Source organism: Pituophis catenifer, unplaced genomic scaffold, assembly GCF_029215685.1.
Source record: "Pituophis catenifer annectens isolate HBS135680 unplaced genomic scaffold, rPitCat1.0.hap2 SCAF_1, whole genome shotgun sequence".
In the NCBI taxonomy this organism is placed as follows: Eukaryota; Metazoa; Chordata; class Lepidosauria; order Squamata; family Colubridae; genus Pituophis; species Pituophis catenifer.
In genome coordinates this window covers 214,378,901-214,399,901 of record NW_027256881.1, presented here as the reverse complement: position 1 = coordinate 214,399,901, position 21,001 = coordinate 214,378,901, and the positions used below count along the sequence as shown (strand labels likewise).

General features: G+C 38.2%; 1 protein-coding gene across 1 annotated transcript in view; it reads right to left on the bottom strand.

Annotated features, from left to right (window-relative positions):
- LRP1B (LDL receptor related protein 1B) overlaps window positions 1–21,001 on the bottom strand; it is a 989,801-nt gene that overhangs the window by 291,989 nt on the left and 676,811 nt on the right. Inside the window, exons 8-9 of the mRNA XM_070957016.1 lie at window positions 4,568–4,790; window positions 431–602 (exon numbers count right to left, since the gene is read on the bottom strand). Coding sequence (XP_070813117.1) covers window positions 431–602; window positions 4,568–4,790 — 395 coding nt within the window. The remainder of the gene's footprint in view (window positions 1–430; window positions 603–4,567; window positions 4,791–21,001) is intronic.

Here is a 21,001-nt window from a genome sequence, read left to right as displayed (position 1 = left end):
GTAATGATACCATTAAAACTATCAAACAACATGTGCCTATCCCAGGTACTTGGGAAAGAGAGTGGATAAAAAAGCCAAACCATGTCTAAATATCTGACTGATTGTATGACCAACCATAATAATAAATATCCAGTTTGAAACTCAAATCTTTATTTCAATTATAATGTATATGAACATATGAAGTTAAAAGCTTGTTGAAGAAATGAAAGAATCTGTAATTCACTCACTCAGTCACCAAGATATATGTAATATTATGAATATAAAATTGGATGAACCATTGTGATTTAATCCTTTCATTAAACCCTGTAAAAATTCGTATCTACGCTGAAGAGAAAATATGTTGAACTTCATTAAACCCAAGGTTAACATCCTAATCTTAAATAGCAAATAGAGCATTAAATGATTACAATTAAGATTTCTGGTTGCCTACCTGTTGGCTGTATTCTCTTGTGGTAAACAAGGATATCTTTAGCATTTTCAAGTCTCATTAAGAACTTCGTATCTCTGCTGTTAAATCTGTTAATTTGTATGACACTGAAGTTGTCTGAATTTGTTGCATACAAATAGTCTTCAAATACTGCTAAACCATATAGATGAGTAACCTAAGGGAAAAAATACAGACATATATGGTATACATATATAATTATGCAATTTTATCAGTTTCTTTTACTTGAATGGTAATGCAAGGGTATACATAGAGATTAATAATGGAAGTCATAACTAGAATGTAACTATTGGCTAATGAGAAACTCATTAAGACAGAAAGCAGAAATGAATTTTGCTTTCTTTTCATTTGAACAATGTACATTTATTTTAAGAAGCTTTGGAATGAGAAATAGCATTTGCCATTCTCATAATAAATACCACTAGCGAGAAATCTTGGATTCTCATTTTTTTGTTCTAAGCGTTTCCAATCCAGACTGCAAGAATGCAAGTCTGACAATTATGTTTTGAAAAGAGTGGAAAAGTAGCAATATTCTGACTGAAAGGATATAGAGATACAATAAGTTAAATTTGAGAAGTATTGCACAATTTGATGCCAATTAGGGATATAAGGATTGGATCTTTATTCTTCAGAAGATAATTGAGAACTTTATGAATGTAAGAATAAAAATTTGTTCTATGTCCACTGATTTACAAAAAGAGTATGATAGAGTGAATAGTTTTAATTAGGGAATATTTTGTGTGGCTATGATATTAAAGTTTAGTTACTGAATGGCTGGCAACTAGTGGCATAAGTGGAAGTAAAGGGATGCATAATAATACATGAAATGTTTAGTGAATGTTTCAGTACTGAGCAGGAAGTAAATAAGGATGTCTGCTGTCCCTTTCATTGTTTCATGTATTTGCTGATTTATCAACAAATTTGCTGATCTGATGGGTGATTTTTAATTCGGAGATTTTAATTATTATTTTAGTAGTTATTTTTATTGTTTTCATCGTTTTAATTTCTGTGAGCCGCCCCGAGTTCTTTGGGAGAAGGGCGGCATATAAGTATATTTAATTAATTAATTAAATAAATAAATAAATAAATAAATGTGTAAGAAGTGCTTGTGTTAATGTAAGAGTTATGTGGGTTGAGGGCAGGGGTGAAATCCAGCCGGTTCTATCTGGCTCAGGCAAACCGGTAGCGGTGTCTGCGGGAAGCTCCACCCACCCGTGTGGATGTCATGACATAGCTTTTTTGCAACATTTTAAGCCTCTGCGCATGTGCAGATGATGCGTGCACATTGGTGAAGCGGTAGGGCAGGTAAGTAAATTTCACCCCTAGTTGAGGGGTATGGCTATGTGTATAGTTCTGTATGGGAATTTTAGAAGTATGATGCTTAAGAAAAAATGCTACTGGTTCGGATGAACTGGTATTTCCGACTATCAGCTGTGCTGCATGGTTTATATTCGCTAGAAAGCAGGAAATCCTGCTTTCTAGTGAATCTAAATTGTGTGGCACAGCTGTTCCCCCCCTCGCTGTTCTATTTACCTTAGAAAAGGCCTCTTAAGCCTCCTTTTTCAGCATTGCGCAGTAGCACCTACAGTGCGCATGTGTGCGAAGCACTGTTTGGCACGCACCGTACATGCGCGTGTGCAGCAAACCGGTAGCAGGCTTTGGAGCATTTCACCCTTGCATTTAGAACACCCTTGATAGTTGACTGTGTATGATCTGCCTGAACATTTTTAGTGTTCCAGTGTTCATCTTCTCCATCAGTTGCTTTCATTTCCTCTCCTTTACCAGTTGCTTTTATTGTCAACACATTTTTAATGTTATAATATTTTATTTACCGTATTTTATTTATTTATTTATTTATTTATTTATTTATTTATTTATTTATTTATTTATTTATTTATTTATTTATTTATTTATTTATTTATTTATTTATTTATTATTTATTTATTTATTTGAATTTCTATACAGCCCTTCTCCTTTCGGACTCAGGGCGGTGAACAGCCAGATAAAAAACATCTATACAAACATCACAGTTAAAAAATAAAGTTAAAATAATTTATAAATTTGGCCCATAATTTAAAACTTGTCAATTAAAATAAATATTAAAATTTTAAAACTAACCCTAAAATCAGGACAGACCGGCTAACTGAAAAAAATAAGTTTTTAGGGCCCGACGAAAAATCTGGAGGTCGGAGATCACTCGTATCTCTGGGGGTAGATTGTTCCATAGGGTAGGTGTATTTATGTATTTATTTACAGGACATTTATGGCTGCCTATCTCATATGGTGATTCTAAGTCGCTCACAACAATCCATAAGCAGCATAGTTAAAAACAAACTGCATAGGCAAAAGACCAACAATCCTTACAGCTGAAACCCCTCCCTAGTCCAGTGCATGGGGGACAGCCAGGTCTTCATAGACCTCCCAAGGGACAGGTGGGAGGCTCTTCCAAAGACGTTGGTGCAGCCACCAAGGAGTTGTACTTCCAATGACCTGCCACATAGCAGCACTTAAGGGACAGGATCCTGAATGCATCATCCTATCTAACCTACTAGAACAGGCAAATCACCTGGGCCTGTGCTATTTAAAGATGAGAACCAGCATATTGAATTACATCAAAAAAAGCAACTGAGAGCCAGTGCATCCCATGCAGAAGTGGAGGTGCTCAAGTGCACCCAAAATTGGATGTGCTGCTGCATTGTGAACCAGTTGCAGCTTCTGGATGCTATTCGAGGGCTGTCCTGTGTAGAGAGCATTGTAGTAGGTGGTGACTAATTTTCTTGATATTAAACTGAAAATCATATTCCTGTTAATTTAAAACTAGTATTCTGTGCACCACTATGGATTAGATGTAGTTTTCTTCCATTTCACAATTCTTCAGGAACTTGAAAACTGCTACCAATCACCAATCAAACATTTCCAAGTGTAATTATATCCAGTTGCCCTTATTTTTCTTCAAATAGCTACGCTTCTAACCTCCTGGTCATCTTTGTTTCTCTTATCTGAATCTATTCTATCTGTTCTAGCTTCTCTGGACAATTTAATTTATTTGAATATTGAGCCTCTTCTCATTTAAATTCTAACAGAGAGGAAATAGAAGGTGAGTGAATCCCTTTTCATTAGCATTCTTGAGCTGATTGACCTGTCCCTTTTGAAGTTAAGCAATACTATTTTGAATATAACATAATACAGAAAAAGAAGCTTCATTATTAATTTGACATGATAGTTGTTTGTTTTTTAATGGTATTTCCGTGAAATATTTTTCCATATTTGAAAAAATAAGATTGCATATAGAGACAGACAGAGAGAGACAGAGAGACAGAGAATGAATAATGCACTGTATTTTGGATTTGTAATAACCTTGATGTGGTTCAAAAATGAGCATTACTAATATTAATGGATTATCTGTAGTCATGGTGAACACCATTTAGATTTTCACATATCTTCAGGAAAGTTGAAAGCACAACAAGTTTAACAGGCAAAAATTCTGTATGGCCTAGCACAGGTGGAAATCAAATTTAATCTATGAACTTGACAGAATGCTCACATAATGATTCTTCAATCACTGGAGCAGCCACCTATCTAAATTGGTATAGGGTTTCCTGTTTGAGCAGGGAGTTGGACTAAAAGACCCCCAAGGTCCCTTCAAGCTCTACTCTGGTCAATTGATGGTTTTTTTTTTTTTAAAAAAGCATCTTATGGTGCAATGCTATAAATGATGTGGCTAAAACTATTACCATCTGAACATTTAATGCATTTGTGTGTATTTGTGTGTGAAGTATATGTTATGTGTGTGTATGTGTGTATCAGTGGTGGGTTTCAAATTTTTTTACTACCGGTTCTGTGGATGTGGCTTTGTGGGCGTGGCAGGGGAAGGATACTGTAAAATCTCCATTTCCTCCCCACTCCAGGGGAAGGTTACTGCAAAATCCCCATTTCCTCCTGATCAGCTGGGATTTAGGAGACAGAGAATAGTTGGGGGCGCAGCCAGTCAGAATTTACAGGTGTGTATAAATCACACACAAATACACACAAATGCACACAAGTGCATACATTTCAGATGGTAATGATTTTAGACACATTATTTATGACATTATTTATAAAACAAATACCTATGGTACTTACCAGTTGGCCTTCAATTATAGTTTGCCTGTTACGTCCTTGGTAGTCAACCACTCCTATTAAGTCAAGATAGTCATCTACCCAGTAAACGTATTTGCTGACAAGGTCAAGTGTAAGAGCAGTCGGCTGCTCTATTTTAGATATTACTATCCTTGTTCTGTTCATGCCATCCATATCACATCTCTCAATTTTAGCGACATTTCCATAGTCTGTAAAGAAGAGCTTTCTGTAACGAGAAATTTCAGACACATTTTAATAATTATGCACGCTTAACCGCAAGGACATAAAATGCAATCTGTAACACAAAGTTGTGTCTTTCACTTATGCTAACATCTTACACATTAGCATCCACAAGAAAATCATTCTCAGTTTAATATAGCAAAACATAAAGAAATATCTAATGGCACCTGAACACTAACATATTCATAAGTTTATCTCATAATACATGTGGTAGTCTTTAAGATATTACCTCATTGTTTTTAAATATTTGAAGGTCATAAGATATATTTTTTTCAAAATAGATCTGGTTAACTAAAAATGGTTTCATTCACCTATCTGTCTATTCTTAATTGCTAGATTTTGCTGAAAAAATAGTTTAAAAAATAAGTATAGATATGTGACACAGCAATTTGATCATTTATCCAGACACTTCCATCTCAGTGAGGTCCTTGGATGCTCTCTGATCTTGGTGGTTTTCTTGAAGACATTTCACTACCAAATTAGATAACATTATCATTACTGATGCATCGTGTCTTGTGCACTGATGATGTTACTTAGCTTGGTAATGAAATGTCCACAAGAAAACCACTAAATTCAAAGAGCACCAAGGACCCCATTGTTCAACCTTGAGCTACAAATAATCTCTTTTATCGGAACTTTCCTTTTCATCTGATAACTGTAAGGAAAACTTCTATCTATAAATGAATGCAATATAAGTATTAAATAAGGTAATAATATTTTTTTTAAAAAAATGAGCAATAATATTCATAAATGAAGGAAAGAATATTTTAGTTACATATACAGAAAACACATTTCAGACCATGATGCTTCATCTGGGGAGGGGGAGGTGTCAAATGCCTATTTTCCCCCTTTTATCAAGGATATCCAGAACATAATAATCCATGTATGCCTTTGTGAAGATAGTTTCCAATAGCCTGAAGCAACACATTAGGGAAATAATTAAGCAGATGGAAAGTAAACGTGAGGTATTGACAAATAACACATAGAAGTAATCCAGACTTCATGACTAACTCGTTTATCCCAAAGTGTATCATCTCGCGGAAGGTAAATTATTGACAGATAAGTGTTATCCATTTTAAAAAGAGAACAAAAAAAAATGTTCCAGTGCATTTATCTGTCCATATATTTGACTCGCTGATTACATTTAGTGTAAAACTAATAGGAATCTCTGAAACCACCAAAGCTTCTAAGCCTGATATTTGATTAGCAAATACTGTGTTTAGTAAATCACAAATCAATTTCAATTAACCTGACAATATTTTAACAAGATTAATTTCCCATGAGATTAAATTACATTTGTAAATGGAAGCCCATCCCACCATGGCTCGAGAGGAAAAGGCATCTGTTTTCTGGAGACTAAATGTTTAAATATTGCTTAGAAAACTAATAAGATTATTTTCTAGGCTTAGTAAAAAAATAATTGCATTAGAAGAACCCCCCCCCCCCGTGTGTGTGTTTGGGTAACACAGAAAAAGCAACTCAATGTACAAATGTGTAAGATTTGGCTACTCTAATTGGTGATTGGGTGTATCCATCACACGAAGTCACATATAATTTAAACAATGACATTGACCATTAAACTATTGGCTGAATTCCTAAAACATGCTAAGCATAAACTGTGGTTTATATATAAACATTGCTCTAAGCCAATTAAGTTACAGACACTGTGTTGCTCATTAATGGTAAGAAAATGATAAATCTAAACATTTTTATCTACTGCTATATCAGTTAGAGAGTACATCATTATATTTAGGGTCAAGCAATTCTCCGGCACAGACTATTGTCTGGGTTTCACTCGCTCATGAGATCAGAACTAATCAGGAAATCAGTCAATATTTTCTTCTCTTCCCTTGCATTCTATAGCTACTCAGCAATTAAATCCTTCTGAGGAAAGCTGTTGAGAATTTGTCCAGAGATATAGCATGGGAAAGAGGATTTTCCTGTTCTATCAGTTCTAGGCTATGGAACGTACACTCTTGGGAATTGGGTTTGGCCCATTCTCATTCTACGTTTAATACATTTTTCTGCCAGGACTTTAAAGAGCTTATATTTGTGTTTTAATTTATTGGGGCTTTTGGATTTCTTCTACTGCATTTATTTTTAGTATATACCCATGTTTTTTGAGTTTATTCCACAAGCTACTTCAAATACTTTCGCCCCAAAATAGAGGTGCCTTATAAATCTAATTTATTAAATAAAATAAATATAAGATATGCCCAGTTTGGTTTAGTGGCTATCAGGCTATACACCACCATCTTGAGTTATTATAAAGGTTGGATAAAAATCAAATAAATAAATAAATTGTTATTTAATGCATGGCAAAGCCAAGAACAGTGTTACTAATGTTCCAGATGAATGAATTATGAAAAGCAGGCCGCTTTGCAGTATTCTTTGTAGAAACTGAGATCCCAGCAAACAAGTATAAAGGGCCTTTGCTTTTTCTTTTTTTAAATTGTTAGTGGGATGAGAGGGGATAGGGCCCGGGTGTCAAACTTGTGATATCACATTGTCATCACGTGGCATATCATGACTCCTCCCCCCTGCTAAACCGGGGGTGGGTGCAGCCAGCATGTGACGCATGCGGGCTGAGAGTTTGACACCCCTGGAATAGAGGAAAGAACAGATTCAATTGATCTTGAAAGACCAGAGCAGAAAATAGTGATGGAATGGAAGCAGGATAGCATTTTGCCTTTACATCCTATGAACTGGGAAAGGGTTGAGATGACAGTTCCAGCCTTTATGGATCCATCTGCCCCAGGCATTGCAGGAATTCAGCAAAGGAAACTTCATTGCATTTCCTTTGGAGCAGCAACAATATTGATGAACTTCACTGGCTCAACAACGTAAAGTTGGCTAAAAAACACAATTGCATTGTGGGGAGAGGCAGGGATGCCACCGATTAGTACAGCCATTATGTCGGACAACTCCTTTGATGAACTTCAAATGCATAAGTTTTACATTTGAAAAGTTAGAACACAAGAAATATTGTCACTCTAATCTATGATATAAAAAGCGCTGAGAAGCTTCTATAGTTGTAGTAGCAGGCATATTCTTGTCTTGCAAGTTTAAACATTACTAGTGTTAAACTTATTTCCTAAATCAGTTCAACCATCATCTCATCTTAATGGTCTAACGCTGGCATGTATGAAAGATTGTTTTCTCTCATATGAAATATTGATCTCTGCAAGATATATTTCTGTAATTTATTCTATGATAATGGCAGCAGTGGAGATATTATATTTCACCATTACTACCTGTAGAAAAACCCCTACCAATCTCAGAAATGCAGTTCAATCATCTCTGCTGCATAGAAAAGGGGAATGAAGTCCAATTAATCTAAACTTCATCAATCCAAAACAACGGTTGTGATAAAATGTTTTTGATCTACATAATAGTACTGAAACATTCCTTTGAATCTACCTTTTAAATTTTATAGCAGAAATATATTGCGCTTAAGAAAAAAAATAAGAAAGGAACACTGAGATTTTTAAAAAATGGGACTGGAGTAAAGCTAACATTATTCTGCAATAATTAAAATATCATTAATTTAAATAGAATAACAGTTGGAAAACTAACAAGTAGAAAACTTTTTCCCTCATAGAGCACATACATTTTCTTTTTTTCTTGGTTATCAAAATATATTTCAATAAAGCAGGGAGAGTAAGAACTATTGCTTAGAATATCCCTGTCTGAATGCCCATCAAAATCCCCAGGTTTTGACAAAATAACACTGCATTATGCAAGGAGCTGCCCTTGAAGTATCAAAAAACTTATATTCGTGTAATATATAGCAGTCATCCAGCCAACAAAGGAGAGCCTTTATAGCAGGAGTGGGCAAATATAGCTCCTTTACATACTGGCTCAGGAATTCTGGGAGTTGAAGTCCACAAGTAGTAACAGAGCCATAGTTGCCCACCTGTGCTTTATAGCCACATACCACCAATGTTCTGGGCACTGCACTGGCTCCCAATTAGCTTCTCAGGACAATTTAAAGTGTTGACTTTAATGTATAAAGCCTTTTTGTGTTTCAGTACCCAGGAATCTCCAGGTCTGCCTTCTCCATATGGTCTTCTATCCCACAGTACAGAAATATAGGGTTGCCATTACATGAAATTTGGTCTGGGGGAAACAGAATACAATGTTTTTGTCATGGCTCCATTCCTATAGAATAGTCTGTCCCAGAGTCTAAGACAACACCTTCCCCGATGGTGTTTAGGAAAGAATTTTTCTGCAAAGCTTTAATATTACTTGATGGAATAGGTTTGGACAACGGATACCAGAGTGGGTTATAATTTTCAGTGCCATATTTTGACTTAACTGATTTTAATTTGGTTATATTGCAAACTTCTAAGAGTTAGGAGGAACAATACATAAAAATAAATAAATAATAAATTCAAATTTATCTGACAGCTATTCTGTTTGTCAAGTGATTTAATTAAACTTTCAGTTTTCCCTATTTCTTTAAGCAATATATGCATATAATTATGTCAAGTAAATGTATGCAATTCCATACCTAAATGTTTAGGAGCAAATCAATTAATCTCAATGGGTTTTGCTTTTGAAGAAGCTGAATGAATAGCTCTGTACGACTGATCTAAAATTCCCCCAACTCATGTTTTCTTTTTTTCAATTATTACTTTGAATTTCATATTGAAAATACACATTCCTCTATTATCATAAGCAGTGTGATACTGTAAGCCACTCTGAAAACATAATTGTCTTCATATTGTCATGGGGGAAGGGAATGTATCTTCTCCCAAAGTGGGTAAGTATTATGTCTTCTACAGAAAATTATGCAGTGCCCTTCCTTCAAGGATAATATTGTCCAGTTTCCTCTGAAACAATGCCAAAGATTTATATAGTTTTTTAAAGCTTTTCTTCTACCATGTATCAAAGGGGACAAGAAAGCTACTCACTTTTGGGGAAATATAAAAAAATCTGGACCACTTAATTATGGTGTTTAATATTCCCCCTCTCCCAATCTGGTATAATTCAAATAGCTGTCTATGTGAAGGTTAAAAATGAATGGGTACTAGGAACACTGTTCAAGTTCCTGTTTTAAAGGGGGGGAAATAAAAATCAGAATATAAGTAAATACTAGACAACCTGTGATCTGTTAGCTCATCCTTCCAGAGATATTTCCATATCAGATTGCTCAATGCCTTCAACAATGACAGAGCTTCCAGTGTACTGCCTCCATTGGAAAAATTGGGGGTACATTCAGGGATGCATCTCCCTTAAAACTGGCCCATATTGAATTGTGCAGCACAAATATCAGTATAGGAAATGCTTTATGACATTTTGTATTATGTCATAAGCTGTTTTATGATCATTTTTTTTTAATGTTATCATATGTTTTATAAAATTTACCAAGTTTCAGTAGGACAGGAGTCATGGATCCCAGATTTTGGATGTATTCTATAAATTAGCCCATAATAAGTTAGCCAAATAATACGTAAATGAAGCTAAAGATATGAAATGTGTAAAAGGGAAACCTAGTTAAACCTAATTTATATCTCTATCAACCTGCACACGTTTCCATACTTTTCTATCCTTGTAAATCATCCATACTTCTACCACTTCCATATACTAATATATTGTGTGTGTATAAATTCCCTTTTGTTCTTAAACTTGCCATATGATCACATAAAATTGATTTCTTAGCATTCTCCATCTTCTCAATCTGTTCCCTCTTCCTTTTTATATTTATTTCACTTTTTTTTTTTACTGCAGACTTAGTAAATAATTTAGCTGCACTTGATTATCACATACACTATATTTCCACTAGTATTTGATGTCTTAATATAGCTCCTTCTATTTCCCTTTTAGTAAACATTCACAGAGAGCATGTCACCCAGCAGGCTTTCATCGCTAAGGCAGGACTAGAAGTCACCATCTCCTGGTTTCTAGACCAGTACCTTTACCACTACACCATACTGCCTTTTATTTGTTTATAACTTACAGTTTTTTTGTCCCATTTTCTATGTCAAATTCATCTAACTTGGTCACTAATACATTAATTTTCACAATTGCTGCAGAACATTTGGCTTCTCAGCCAACACCATAACAGAGCCTGCATAAAACGAGGATCTGCCCATTCAGATCCCCAAGCAACAGACCTGTAAGATCCTCCCAAGCATGCCCCCCATTTTAGTTTCATTCAAAATGACTTTATCCACATCCACTCCCGAAAGCTTCTTGCTTAGCCCTTTTCACCCTCTTCCGAAACATTCTTTAAAATTCCATTAATATTCCTCTGCATTTTACTTTACCTTTGCCTCATTTAATCTTAAGAGTAAACAGCCATAATTAGTGTAACTATTAGCTGAATAAGTAACATATTTGCTTCTAATATAGAATGAATTGTTGCAAGGTTTAGATCATGCAGCTACAGTTACCTTTCCCTCCCTTTCTCCATGCATATTTTTAGGAGGCTGGAAAAACAATGAGATGACTTTAAGAGAAAGTCACTCAGAAGCTCTGTAATTCCTCATCCATGTTATTCATAATAATATATGTGAGGCTAGAGGTTGGACGTCCTGGGCATGAGCTAAGTCTGCCTACTTGGCAATGACTGTAAATACAAACAGTGTTTCCATAAAATGAATGACCCTCTGGCTTATTTTCAAGTCAGTTCTGGGAATTGGGGGTGGCGGGGGAAGAAATGTGAATTTGATTTGATAACCCATTAAAATGCACACAAATTCTCCTAAATGTGTGAGAGAATAGATTCATACAGGATCAAGCTTTCTATCATTATTTCTCACACAACAAAAACACAATTACACCAAACAGAAACAAAATAATTCTAACAGATGGGGAAGCAGCAACAGATTGACTTCGGTAAATTGTCCATAATATTTTCTTAAAGTTTACATAACCTTTCCTGTGCTGCTTAGAACAGTCATGGCATCTTAAGCAGGGCTGAAATTCACTTACCTTTGCTACCGATTCACAAATGTGAGCATGCTTGTGCTCGCTCGCTATGCTCACACGCACTTCCCCCAGGCATGTGCAGAGCCTTCTGCACCTACGCAGAGGGTCAAAAATGAGAAGTTATGATGTCTGGGCAGGTGGGTGGAGTCTCCCACTGCCAGCGCTAGCGGTTCACCTAAGCCGGATAGAACCAGCTGAACTTCACCACTTATCTTAAGTATTTTTAATTTTCAGATTCTAACAGTAACCAGCAAAAACTGGCATGAATTCACATGTTGTGAAAAACCCTGGTTTACTTAGATATGGTTTGGTAAAAAGTCATGGCTGAATGGGTTCAAACAATAGAATAAATTATCAATCTTAGCATATAAACAGAATGACCATCTGCACATCTTGATAAGCTAAAGTGAAACCAGCCAGTTAAGTTAATAATTCTCGGTTTTCTTCTCTAGATCATGTGATTTCAGATCTTCAAATATATAAACTGTCAAAATGATAGCAGATGGCAAAGTTGCTGCAGCTTTAGAGCAATGTTTCCTGCCACCCATATGAGCAATTGCTTCTATGTAATCTAGTTTCACATTAACTCACATTTTAGATGGCTGCTGTACTTGTAAAAATGGGGAGGGGTGTTTATGGGATACTGCTCTACCTTCAGCGCTCTGTCTGCCTCTGCACTTGTACTAATTACTATTCCACTGTCACAGATAGCTAATAAAACAAAACAAATTGCACAAAAGCCTGGTGTGTGGCGGATGCTGGAGGCTAAAGGCATAAATGAAACAAAATAGCAGTCTAGTATTTTCTTACTATAATAGATAAATCTACTTGTCTTCTGTTTGCTGGAAGGGGATTAAGTATAGGTCATAATCCTGAAATACTGTATTTCTTTGCTTTACCAGTGTTCGGATTTATTCTCACTTAATCTGCTACTCTCTGGAAATGTAAATAAACCCTGTTTAAACTTAAGCAATTATAATTAGCTTCAGCAGTTCCTGGTTTAATTCACCTATGTATTCGTAAACATAGAATTTACGGAATTTACGAAAATAATTTACGAATTTCCGAAATCAGAATCTATCAATTCTGAATAAAAGAGGAAAGGATAATATATTTTGCAAGAGTTATTTTTAAGTTTTACTTTGTAATCATAAAATGTCTAACTTTCAGGATAGAAAATGATGTTGTATTATTAATAATATATAGCCTCGAGTTTCTTCAGCAATTAAGGTAGTTAATAAGTCACAAATAAAACTTTTTCAAAAGAATATAAATTAAAGTTATTTTACTGTATCATGGTGACCAGTCTCTTATACTCATATTAATATATGCCCACTTTGTTAAATACTAATTATTTCAGCATTTTTTTAATTCAAAGTAGAATCAATTCACCTTAGCTATGTTTGTAAATTTGTCCTGTGATCCACCCAAAATTGATAGATAGATAGATAGATAGATAGATAGATAGATAGATAGATAGATAGATAGATAGATAGAGATAGAGTTAGAGAAATAGAGAGATATAGATATAGATCATTCAATATTGCAAAAAACAATAGGTTTACATAAAAAATCAGCTGACTCTACCTTCATTATTTCCTTCAATATTGGTAAAAATTTAATAAATGTTCTATTCACATGTTCAACCCCACAAGTCTTACCATGCTGCCTTATTATGATGACAAGATATTCCTGAGAAGAATGAACAAATAATGCTGGGATTGTGCACCAAGAATATATTGTCCTAGCTATGGCACCAACCTTTATAACATTTAGGAAGTTGTTACACACCTCATTGTTCCTCCAGTAATAAAATGATAATGGAACCCTATTTAGTTACAATTGATCTACAGCTGGTGTAATGTTCTTCTGCTCATTTGTGACCTTTTGTATATGCTTTTTTTCCCTTTTTTATTTATAAGCTGCTCCAAAATCATTAATGAGTTGTGCAGTCTCAAAACCTGTTAGGTAAATAAATAAATATTTCCCCCAAACAGACACACTCAACATTATATGGCTAGAAGCCAAGTCCTCAATAATCTGTTGTTAATTAGAGTTTGGGGAAAAGAAGACAATTAGTATTGAAAAGAAATTGTGTATATCTGAATGCCTCAATTTCTGCCAGGCATGTTGAATCCTCTTTCCAAGTTCTCAATGTTTCTATTTGAGCTGTTGGCGTTAATCTCTTGAGTTGATTATCAGAAGGAGTAAAAAAGTGGGAAATCATTTCTCTATTACTTTCTCCACACTAATTCAACAATAATTCTATAATTAGAATGTAACATATTTCGCCTTACTTTTGTAAAAAAAAAAGTCCTCCAATTCTTCATCTAATTAGGGAAAGAATTTTTTTTCATGTTACAATTATTAAGATTCTTGCACTGCAGAGAGTAAAGAGATTTATATGGTACGGACTTCTTTTTGGATGATAATTGGACTGGAAAAGCTATCAAAAATGCAATGCAAAGCTATCACAAATGGATACAAGATCGCATCAAATTTTACAACACAAGTGGCAGTGAGACATTTAATTAATGTCACATTTTAAACCAGAAACAAAACCAGACCAACGTATTTTAATTTGCAAAGGTTCGATTTATGAAATCATATATTTGCTAATGTATATACATCAGGTAACTAGGACATAACAGTATGACAATGCAACACACTGCTTTGTCGATTTGCAAAGCAAATCTTCCATTCATTTACTTTTGTTCATGTCCAAATGACAAAACAGAATCAGTCAGGCTTAAAAAAAATATCTGGCAGGAACAAAGCAGTCCCATTTACGTTTAGGAAACAGTGAGGTATCATCAGCAGTCTAAAAAAACTGTTGCTGGAAAACTATAGTACAATTTGCACTAACTTGTCTGCACGATTTACATGGTTAACACAAATAATTTTGATTAGAAAAGAATTTAGTGCAAACCAAGAACTGTTCAACTGAGTCTACATTGGTGATCTTTAGTCACAGAATAGAGGTAACAAAAGGATATAATCACATTTCTAGAGCATTTGTCACCTCCATTTCTCCTGATACGTTTTCCAAGCTCTGATAGAAAACATGATTTAATTGAAAATACATTTTTAATATTCTCTTGCCTGCTAGCATGCTTAAACATAGTTTCAAATATTACTAGATTTAGTGATGATTTAAAACTAATGGCAGTTAATTCACTTCAAGTTCATATTTTTTAGGAAGCTGGGTCTAGTTTCTACTGTAGTATTTTTTTATTTTTATTTTATTTTTATTTTATATCAAATTTATATACCGCCCTTCTCCCTGAGGACTCAGGGCAGTGTACATCCAAAGTAAAAACATAAACTACAAACATTAAAATACAATTAAAAAGATATATATATATATATATTTGGCCCCATAATTAAAAGCAATGACAAAACAATTAAAAACATTTTAAAAAAGTGTTAGGCCAGCCCGGCTTGCTGAAAAAAGAAAGTTTTAAGGGCACAGCGGAAGGCACCGAGGTCTTGGATTCTCCTTATCTCTGGGGGCAGCTGGTTCCAGAGGGTAGGTGCCCCCACAGAGAAGGCCCTCCCCCTGGGGGTCACCAGCCTACATTGTTTGGCTGATGGCACCCCGAGGAGGCCCTCTCTGTGGGAGCGCACAGGTCGATGGGAGGTCATCAGTAGCAGCAGGCGGTCTCGAAGATATCTAAGACATATGCCATGAAACGCTTTAAAGGTTATAACCAACACCTTGAAGCGCACCCAGAAGACCACTGGGAGCCAGTGCAGCTCATGCAGGAGAGGTGTTGTATGGGAGTGCCATGCAGCTCCCGTAACTACCCACGCGGCCACATTCTGGACCAGTTGGAACCTCCAGGTGCCCTTCAAGGGGAGCCCCATATAGAGAGCCTTGCAGTAGTCCAGGTGAGAGGTGACGAGGGCGTGAGTGACTGTGCACAGGGAATCCCGATCAATAAAGGGCCGCAACTGGCGGACCAGGCGAACCTGACAAACAGTCCCCCTGGCTACAGCCGTCAGATGTTCCTCCAAGGACAGCTGTGTATCCAGGAGGACTCCCAGATTGTGTGCCCTCTCAGAGGGGGCCAAAGACTCACCCCCAATAGTCAGGGATGGAGTCAACTGACTATATCGGGATGCCGGGAACCACAGCCACTCAGTCTTGGAAGGATTGAGCTTGAGCCTATTTCTCCCCATCCAGATCCGCACAGCCTCCAGGCACCGGGACATCACTTCAAGGGTATCGTTGGGGTGGCCTGGGGTGGAGATGTACAGCTGGGTGTCATCAGTTTACTGACGGTACTTCACCCCAAAGCCACAGATTATCTCACCCAGTGGCTTCACATAAATGTTGAACAGAAGGGGCGAGAGGACCGACCCCTGAGGCATTCCACATATGAGAGGCCTCGAGGTCGACCTCTGCCCCCCTGCCAACACAAACTGCGACCGGTCTGAGAGAAAGGAGGAGAACCACTGTAACATGGTGCCTCCCATTCCCAACTCTTCCAACCAGTGCAGCATGATACCATGGTCGATGGTATCAAAAGCAGCTGAGAGGTCTAACAGGGCCAGAATGGAGGAGCAACCTCTGTCCCGAGCCCTCCAGACATCATCTACCAATGTGACCAATGCCATTTCTGTGCTGTGCCCAGGCCTGAAACCTGACTGGAATGGATCTAGATAAGACGTTTCCTCCAGGTACTGCGGAAACTGTTGTGCGACCACACTCTCAACAACCTTCGCCACAAAGCGGACGTTGGAGACAGGATGATAGTTGGCTAATACTGCCGGGTCCAGGGAAGGCTTCTTGAGGAGAGGCCTCACCACTGCCTCTTTCAAGGCCGTGGGGAAGTAACCCTCACTCAACGAAGCGTTGATAATTCCCTGGAGCCAGCCTCGTGTAACCTCCCGGGAAGCCAGTACTAACAAGGAGGGACACGGGTCCAGTAAACATGTGGCCGCACTAAGTCTCCCCAGAATCCTGTCCACATCATCAGGGGTCACAGAGTCAAAATCTTCCCAGATAACATTCTCAAGACTATTCCCCGTCACCCTGCCCGAATCTACCCAGTCAGAGTGCAAATCCCCCTGGATCTGAGCGATTTTGTCATGCAGATATTGTCCAAAATCCTCGGCCCTGCCTTCCAGGAGGTCCTCCCGTGCTCCTGGATGAAGCAGGGAGCGGGTCACCCAAAACAGGGTGGCCGGACGATTCTCTGATGATACAATAAGAGCGGAAAAGTAATTAAACTTTGCCGCTTTTATTGCCACTAGGTAGGTCTTAATATGCGACCTTACCAGTGTTTGGTCAGATTCAGCGAGACTGGCCCTCCAACCGCCCTCCAGGCGTCTTTTCCAGCGCTTCATCTCCCTCAGCTCCTCGGTAAACCAAGGAGCCATGAGGGATCGGCACCGGGTCAGAGGCCACAAAGGCATGACTCGATCCAAGGCCCCACCAGCTGCGCAATCCCAGGCAGCCACCAGGTCTTCGGCCGAGTCGTGTGCCAGATCCTCAGGAAATGGCCCAAGCTCCATCTGGAACCTATCAGGATCCATCAGGTGCCTCGGGCGGACCCATCTTATTGGCTCCACCTCCCTGCAGCAGGGTGTAGCAGTTCGAAGGTCCAGGTGAAGGAGCGAGTGATCTGACCATGACAAGGGTTCCATGTCTATATCCCCTATAATAAGACCACTCAACCACTGGCCAGAGACAAAAATCAAGTCCAGAGTGTGTCCCCCCCTGTGAGTGGGCCATGAACTAATTGGGTCAGGTCCATGGCCGTCATGGAAGCCATGAACTCCTGAGCCATCTCAGACATTTCACCAACGGACGGCAAGTTGAAATCACCCATGACCATAAGCCTGGGTGTATCAACTGCCACCGTGGCTATCACGTCGAGTAGCTCAGGCAGGGCCATTGCCATGTGGCAGGGAGCCAGGTACATAAGCAGCAATCCCATCTGAAGCCCATGACCCCATCTCACAAAGAGGGATTCACATCCGGCAATCTGTGGCACAGTGGTCTCCCTCGGACCAAGACCTTCTTTAATAATAACCGCCACCCCCCCGCCCCTCCCCTGGGCCCTCGGCTGATGGAATGCTCTGAAGCCTGGTGGGCACATCTCGACCAGAGGGACCCCTCCCTCTGGTCCCAACCAGGTCTCCGTAATACCCGCCAGGTCCACTCCCCCCTCCTGAATAAGATCGTGGATGAGGGGGGCCTGATTTACCATGGACCTGGCATTGCACAGCATCAGCCGGAGGCCCAGGTCCTGAGTATCTGAGCCACCTAGTATCTGAGATGAGCCTTGGGGGCCGGGGTGCGCAATTGCTTTCAAACAGCGAGTGTGCACCCCCGACACATGATATGGTCTCCTGCTCCCGCCATATCGGCCCCTCCCAACCACCGTGCTGATGGTACATCCCTCATTAGGATAGCCCTCCATCCCCTCCCCAGTCCCTCGTCCTGCACCCTCCAAACCGTTACCCCGTGCGGGGCTTGGTTCCGAACTTGGTGGATTACCCCCCCATCCCCTTTGCTCATCCTCCCAGTTCTCCTTAAAAGATTATTAAAAGCCCTAATTAAAAAACCCAGCTATGGAGTCATCCTGGAGGCCACCATCGCCACCACCGCCCTCCTCATAGCGCTCCGATTACGTCTCCTCGCTATAGCTCTGCCGTCCCCGAGCCAATCCCGACAAGGGATGGCTCATCCAAACCGCCAGACCATCGGCATGCCGAATGTGCAGCCCAAAATCGCTAAGTCGGCCTCCAACGTTCCTAAAGTTCTCCGTTTCCTCATCGGCCTCAACAGTGCACCTCTTGGAGCTCCGTCATCTTGCGCATGTGCAGGGATATCTCTAGAGACTAAAATATTTGGATACACTTACTAAATAAATGATTTAAAATCAATTATATATGAACATATTATGCAGTAAGCCCTGGGAAAAAATATTTTTTTTAAAAAAAATACCCTTAATGTTGAACTACCACTGAGTCTAAATAAGAAGTGGAGATTTTATTCAGAAACTTCTGTTTATGGCAATTTGCTCTACTTTTTTGTGAATTTGTATCAGCATTCAGTGTGGTATGATAGATCATGGAGTCAGTGAGTCCCAAAAGGCTTGCTATATGCAGTGGTTTCCTTCTTTTATATTAAGCTGTGTTGTTGTTTTTATAGCACTGTACTATAAAGAGGCAAAAAAACTGATTTATTTTTTTTAATCTGATACTGGTAAATTATGAAAGTGGCAAATAAAAGCACTGGAAGATAAGGACCTTTTGACCGGTTGGCTGAGAAACATATGAAGCCTTCACACTGGCTAGGGAATTCTTCTTCAACACATCTTAAAGTTGCCAAAACTTTAGAAAAATTCTGGTTCAACTATTTTCACTTAAGATGCTTTCTAACAAGTTGTTCTGTGATTATTAAAAATGGAGGGCAGTGACAAAAACACAGCAGCCTTCAAGTCAGACTTCACTCCTGGCAACTGTCTTTTGGCAACTTCTGGCAACCATACAGCCGCGGTGGCACAGTGGTTAGAGTACAGTACTGCAAGTTACTCTGCTGACTGCTGGATATCTGCAATTTGGCAGATCGAATCTCACCAGGTTCAAGGTTGACATAGTCTTCCATCCTTCCGAGATATGTAAACTGAGCACCTAGATTGTTGGGTGCTGTAAAGCACTGTGAAGCAGTATATAAATCTAAGTGCTATTGCTATCCAGACAAGTCTCTGCAATTTCCTTGGCAATGTTTTTCAGAAATGGTTTGTCATTGCCTGCTTCTTAAGGCTGAAACAGAGTGACTGTTCACCCAGCTGAGTTTATGCCTAAGGCAGAACTATAACTCACAGCCGCTGGTTTCTAGTTTGATCCCTTATCTACTATACAAACAGTAAAATACAGAGTCAAACTCTTAATAGAAAATATCCTACCCTATTAACATAAAAATATGTTTAACAATAGCTTTAAGTTACTTTAAAATGCCTGATCTAATAAAGGTACTGTAATTCTTGTTTAATACCCATAACTGAGACCAACAACTTGGTTTTCAAGTGGTCACAAAGTGAAACCACATCTGTGCTTCTTACTTCAGCTTTCTTTGCTTAACAGACTACATCAGTGCAAGGTTTGGCATAACTTTCCTTTTTTATCACTGTATAATTGCAGTCACTAAGGTGTCTCTAAATGAGAACCACCTGTATCAGTAACTTGCTCTGAAAAGTTTTATGCCTAAATTTCCTTAGAGAAGATTCCACCCCACAAACACACACGCACGCGCGCACACACACACACACACAATCTCCCCCTTCCACATTCCATGAATTAACAATTCTTAAAAAATAGGCTACTGATAGATTGCAATCCTTGGAAAAGTTGAGAGGGAAGGTTCTCCTACAGATATTTGGGTTACTCAAGTTTTTTAAAATACAAACCACTAACAAAAATTGAGTCATTAATGAATAGGCAGAATACTTATTTTGACATTTAATATGGTTCCACATATCTAGCAACTACATTTCTGAGCTAATGGAAATTTCCAAATTGTCTTTAATAACAACCACACACATAACACAATGCAATAATCTGGATAGGAGATGATGATACAATTGATCATAGCACCATGATCCATATTCCCCAACTTGGATTCTTTCCAGATGTGGGGACTATTTTCTAGCTAGCCTGCCCATTCCTGAAAATTATGGAAGTTGAAATTCACATACTTGCATGGCAGACGTAGATGGGAAGCATAAAATAATAAGGATAAATTAACTTGTAGTAAACTAAAGTATTACAAAACTATCATTTGAGAAGCAACCACATATAATGTATCTACTATTACTGGAATATTTAGTTCCAATAAGAATAGATCAAAGAGAATTACTCTTGATGGATAACTTGAAATCATAGTATCTCTTCAAATATTTTACCACAGGTTTTATTTATTTAAGTATTTATCCAATTTATGTAGCTGTCCATTTCACCAAAGGCAACTCTCAGTGTATACAATAATAAATAACCCAAAATGTATACACACAGCAAATACAGATATAATAAGCATAATAATAAATATCCCAAAATATGATCTTAAGTAGAACCATAAATGGAGGGAGACTAAAAATGCCCCCTTCAACAATGGAGCCATTGAGACAAGCCATCAAGACAAGTCCACAGTAGACCCAGTTCTGATCAAATAACCAGGTCTTGAAGGCCTTTTACAAAAGTGATGGGGGCAATCTAATTTTGGGAGGAAAAATACTGAATAGCAATAAC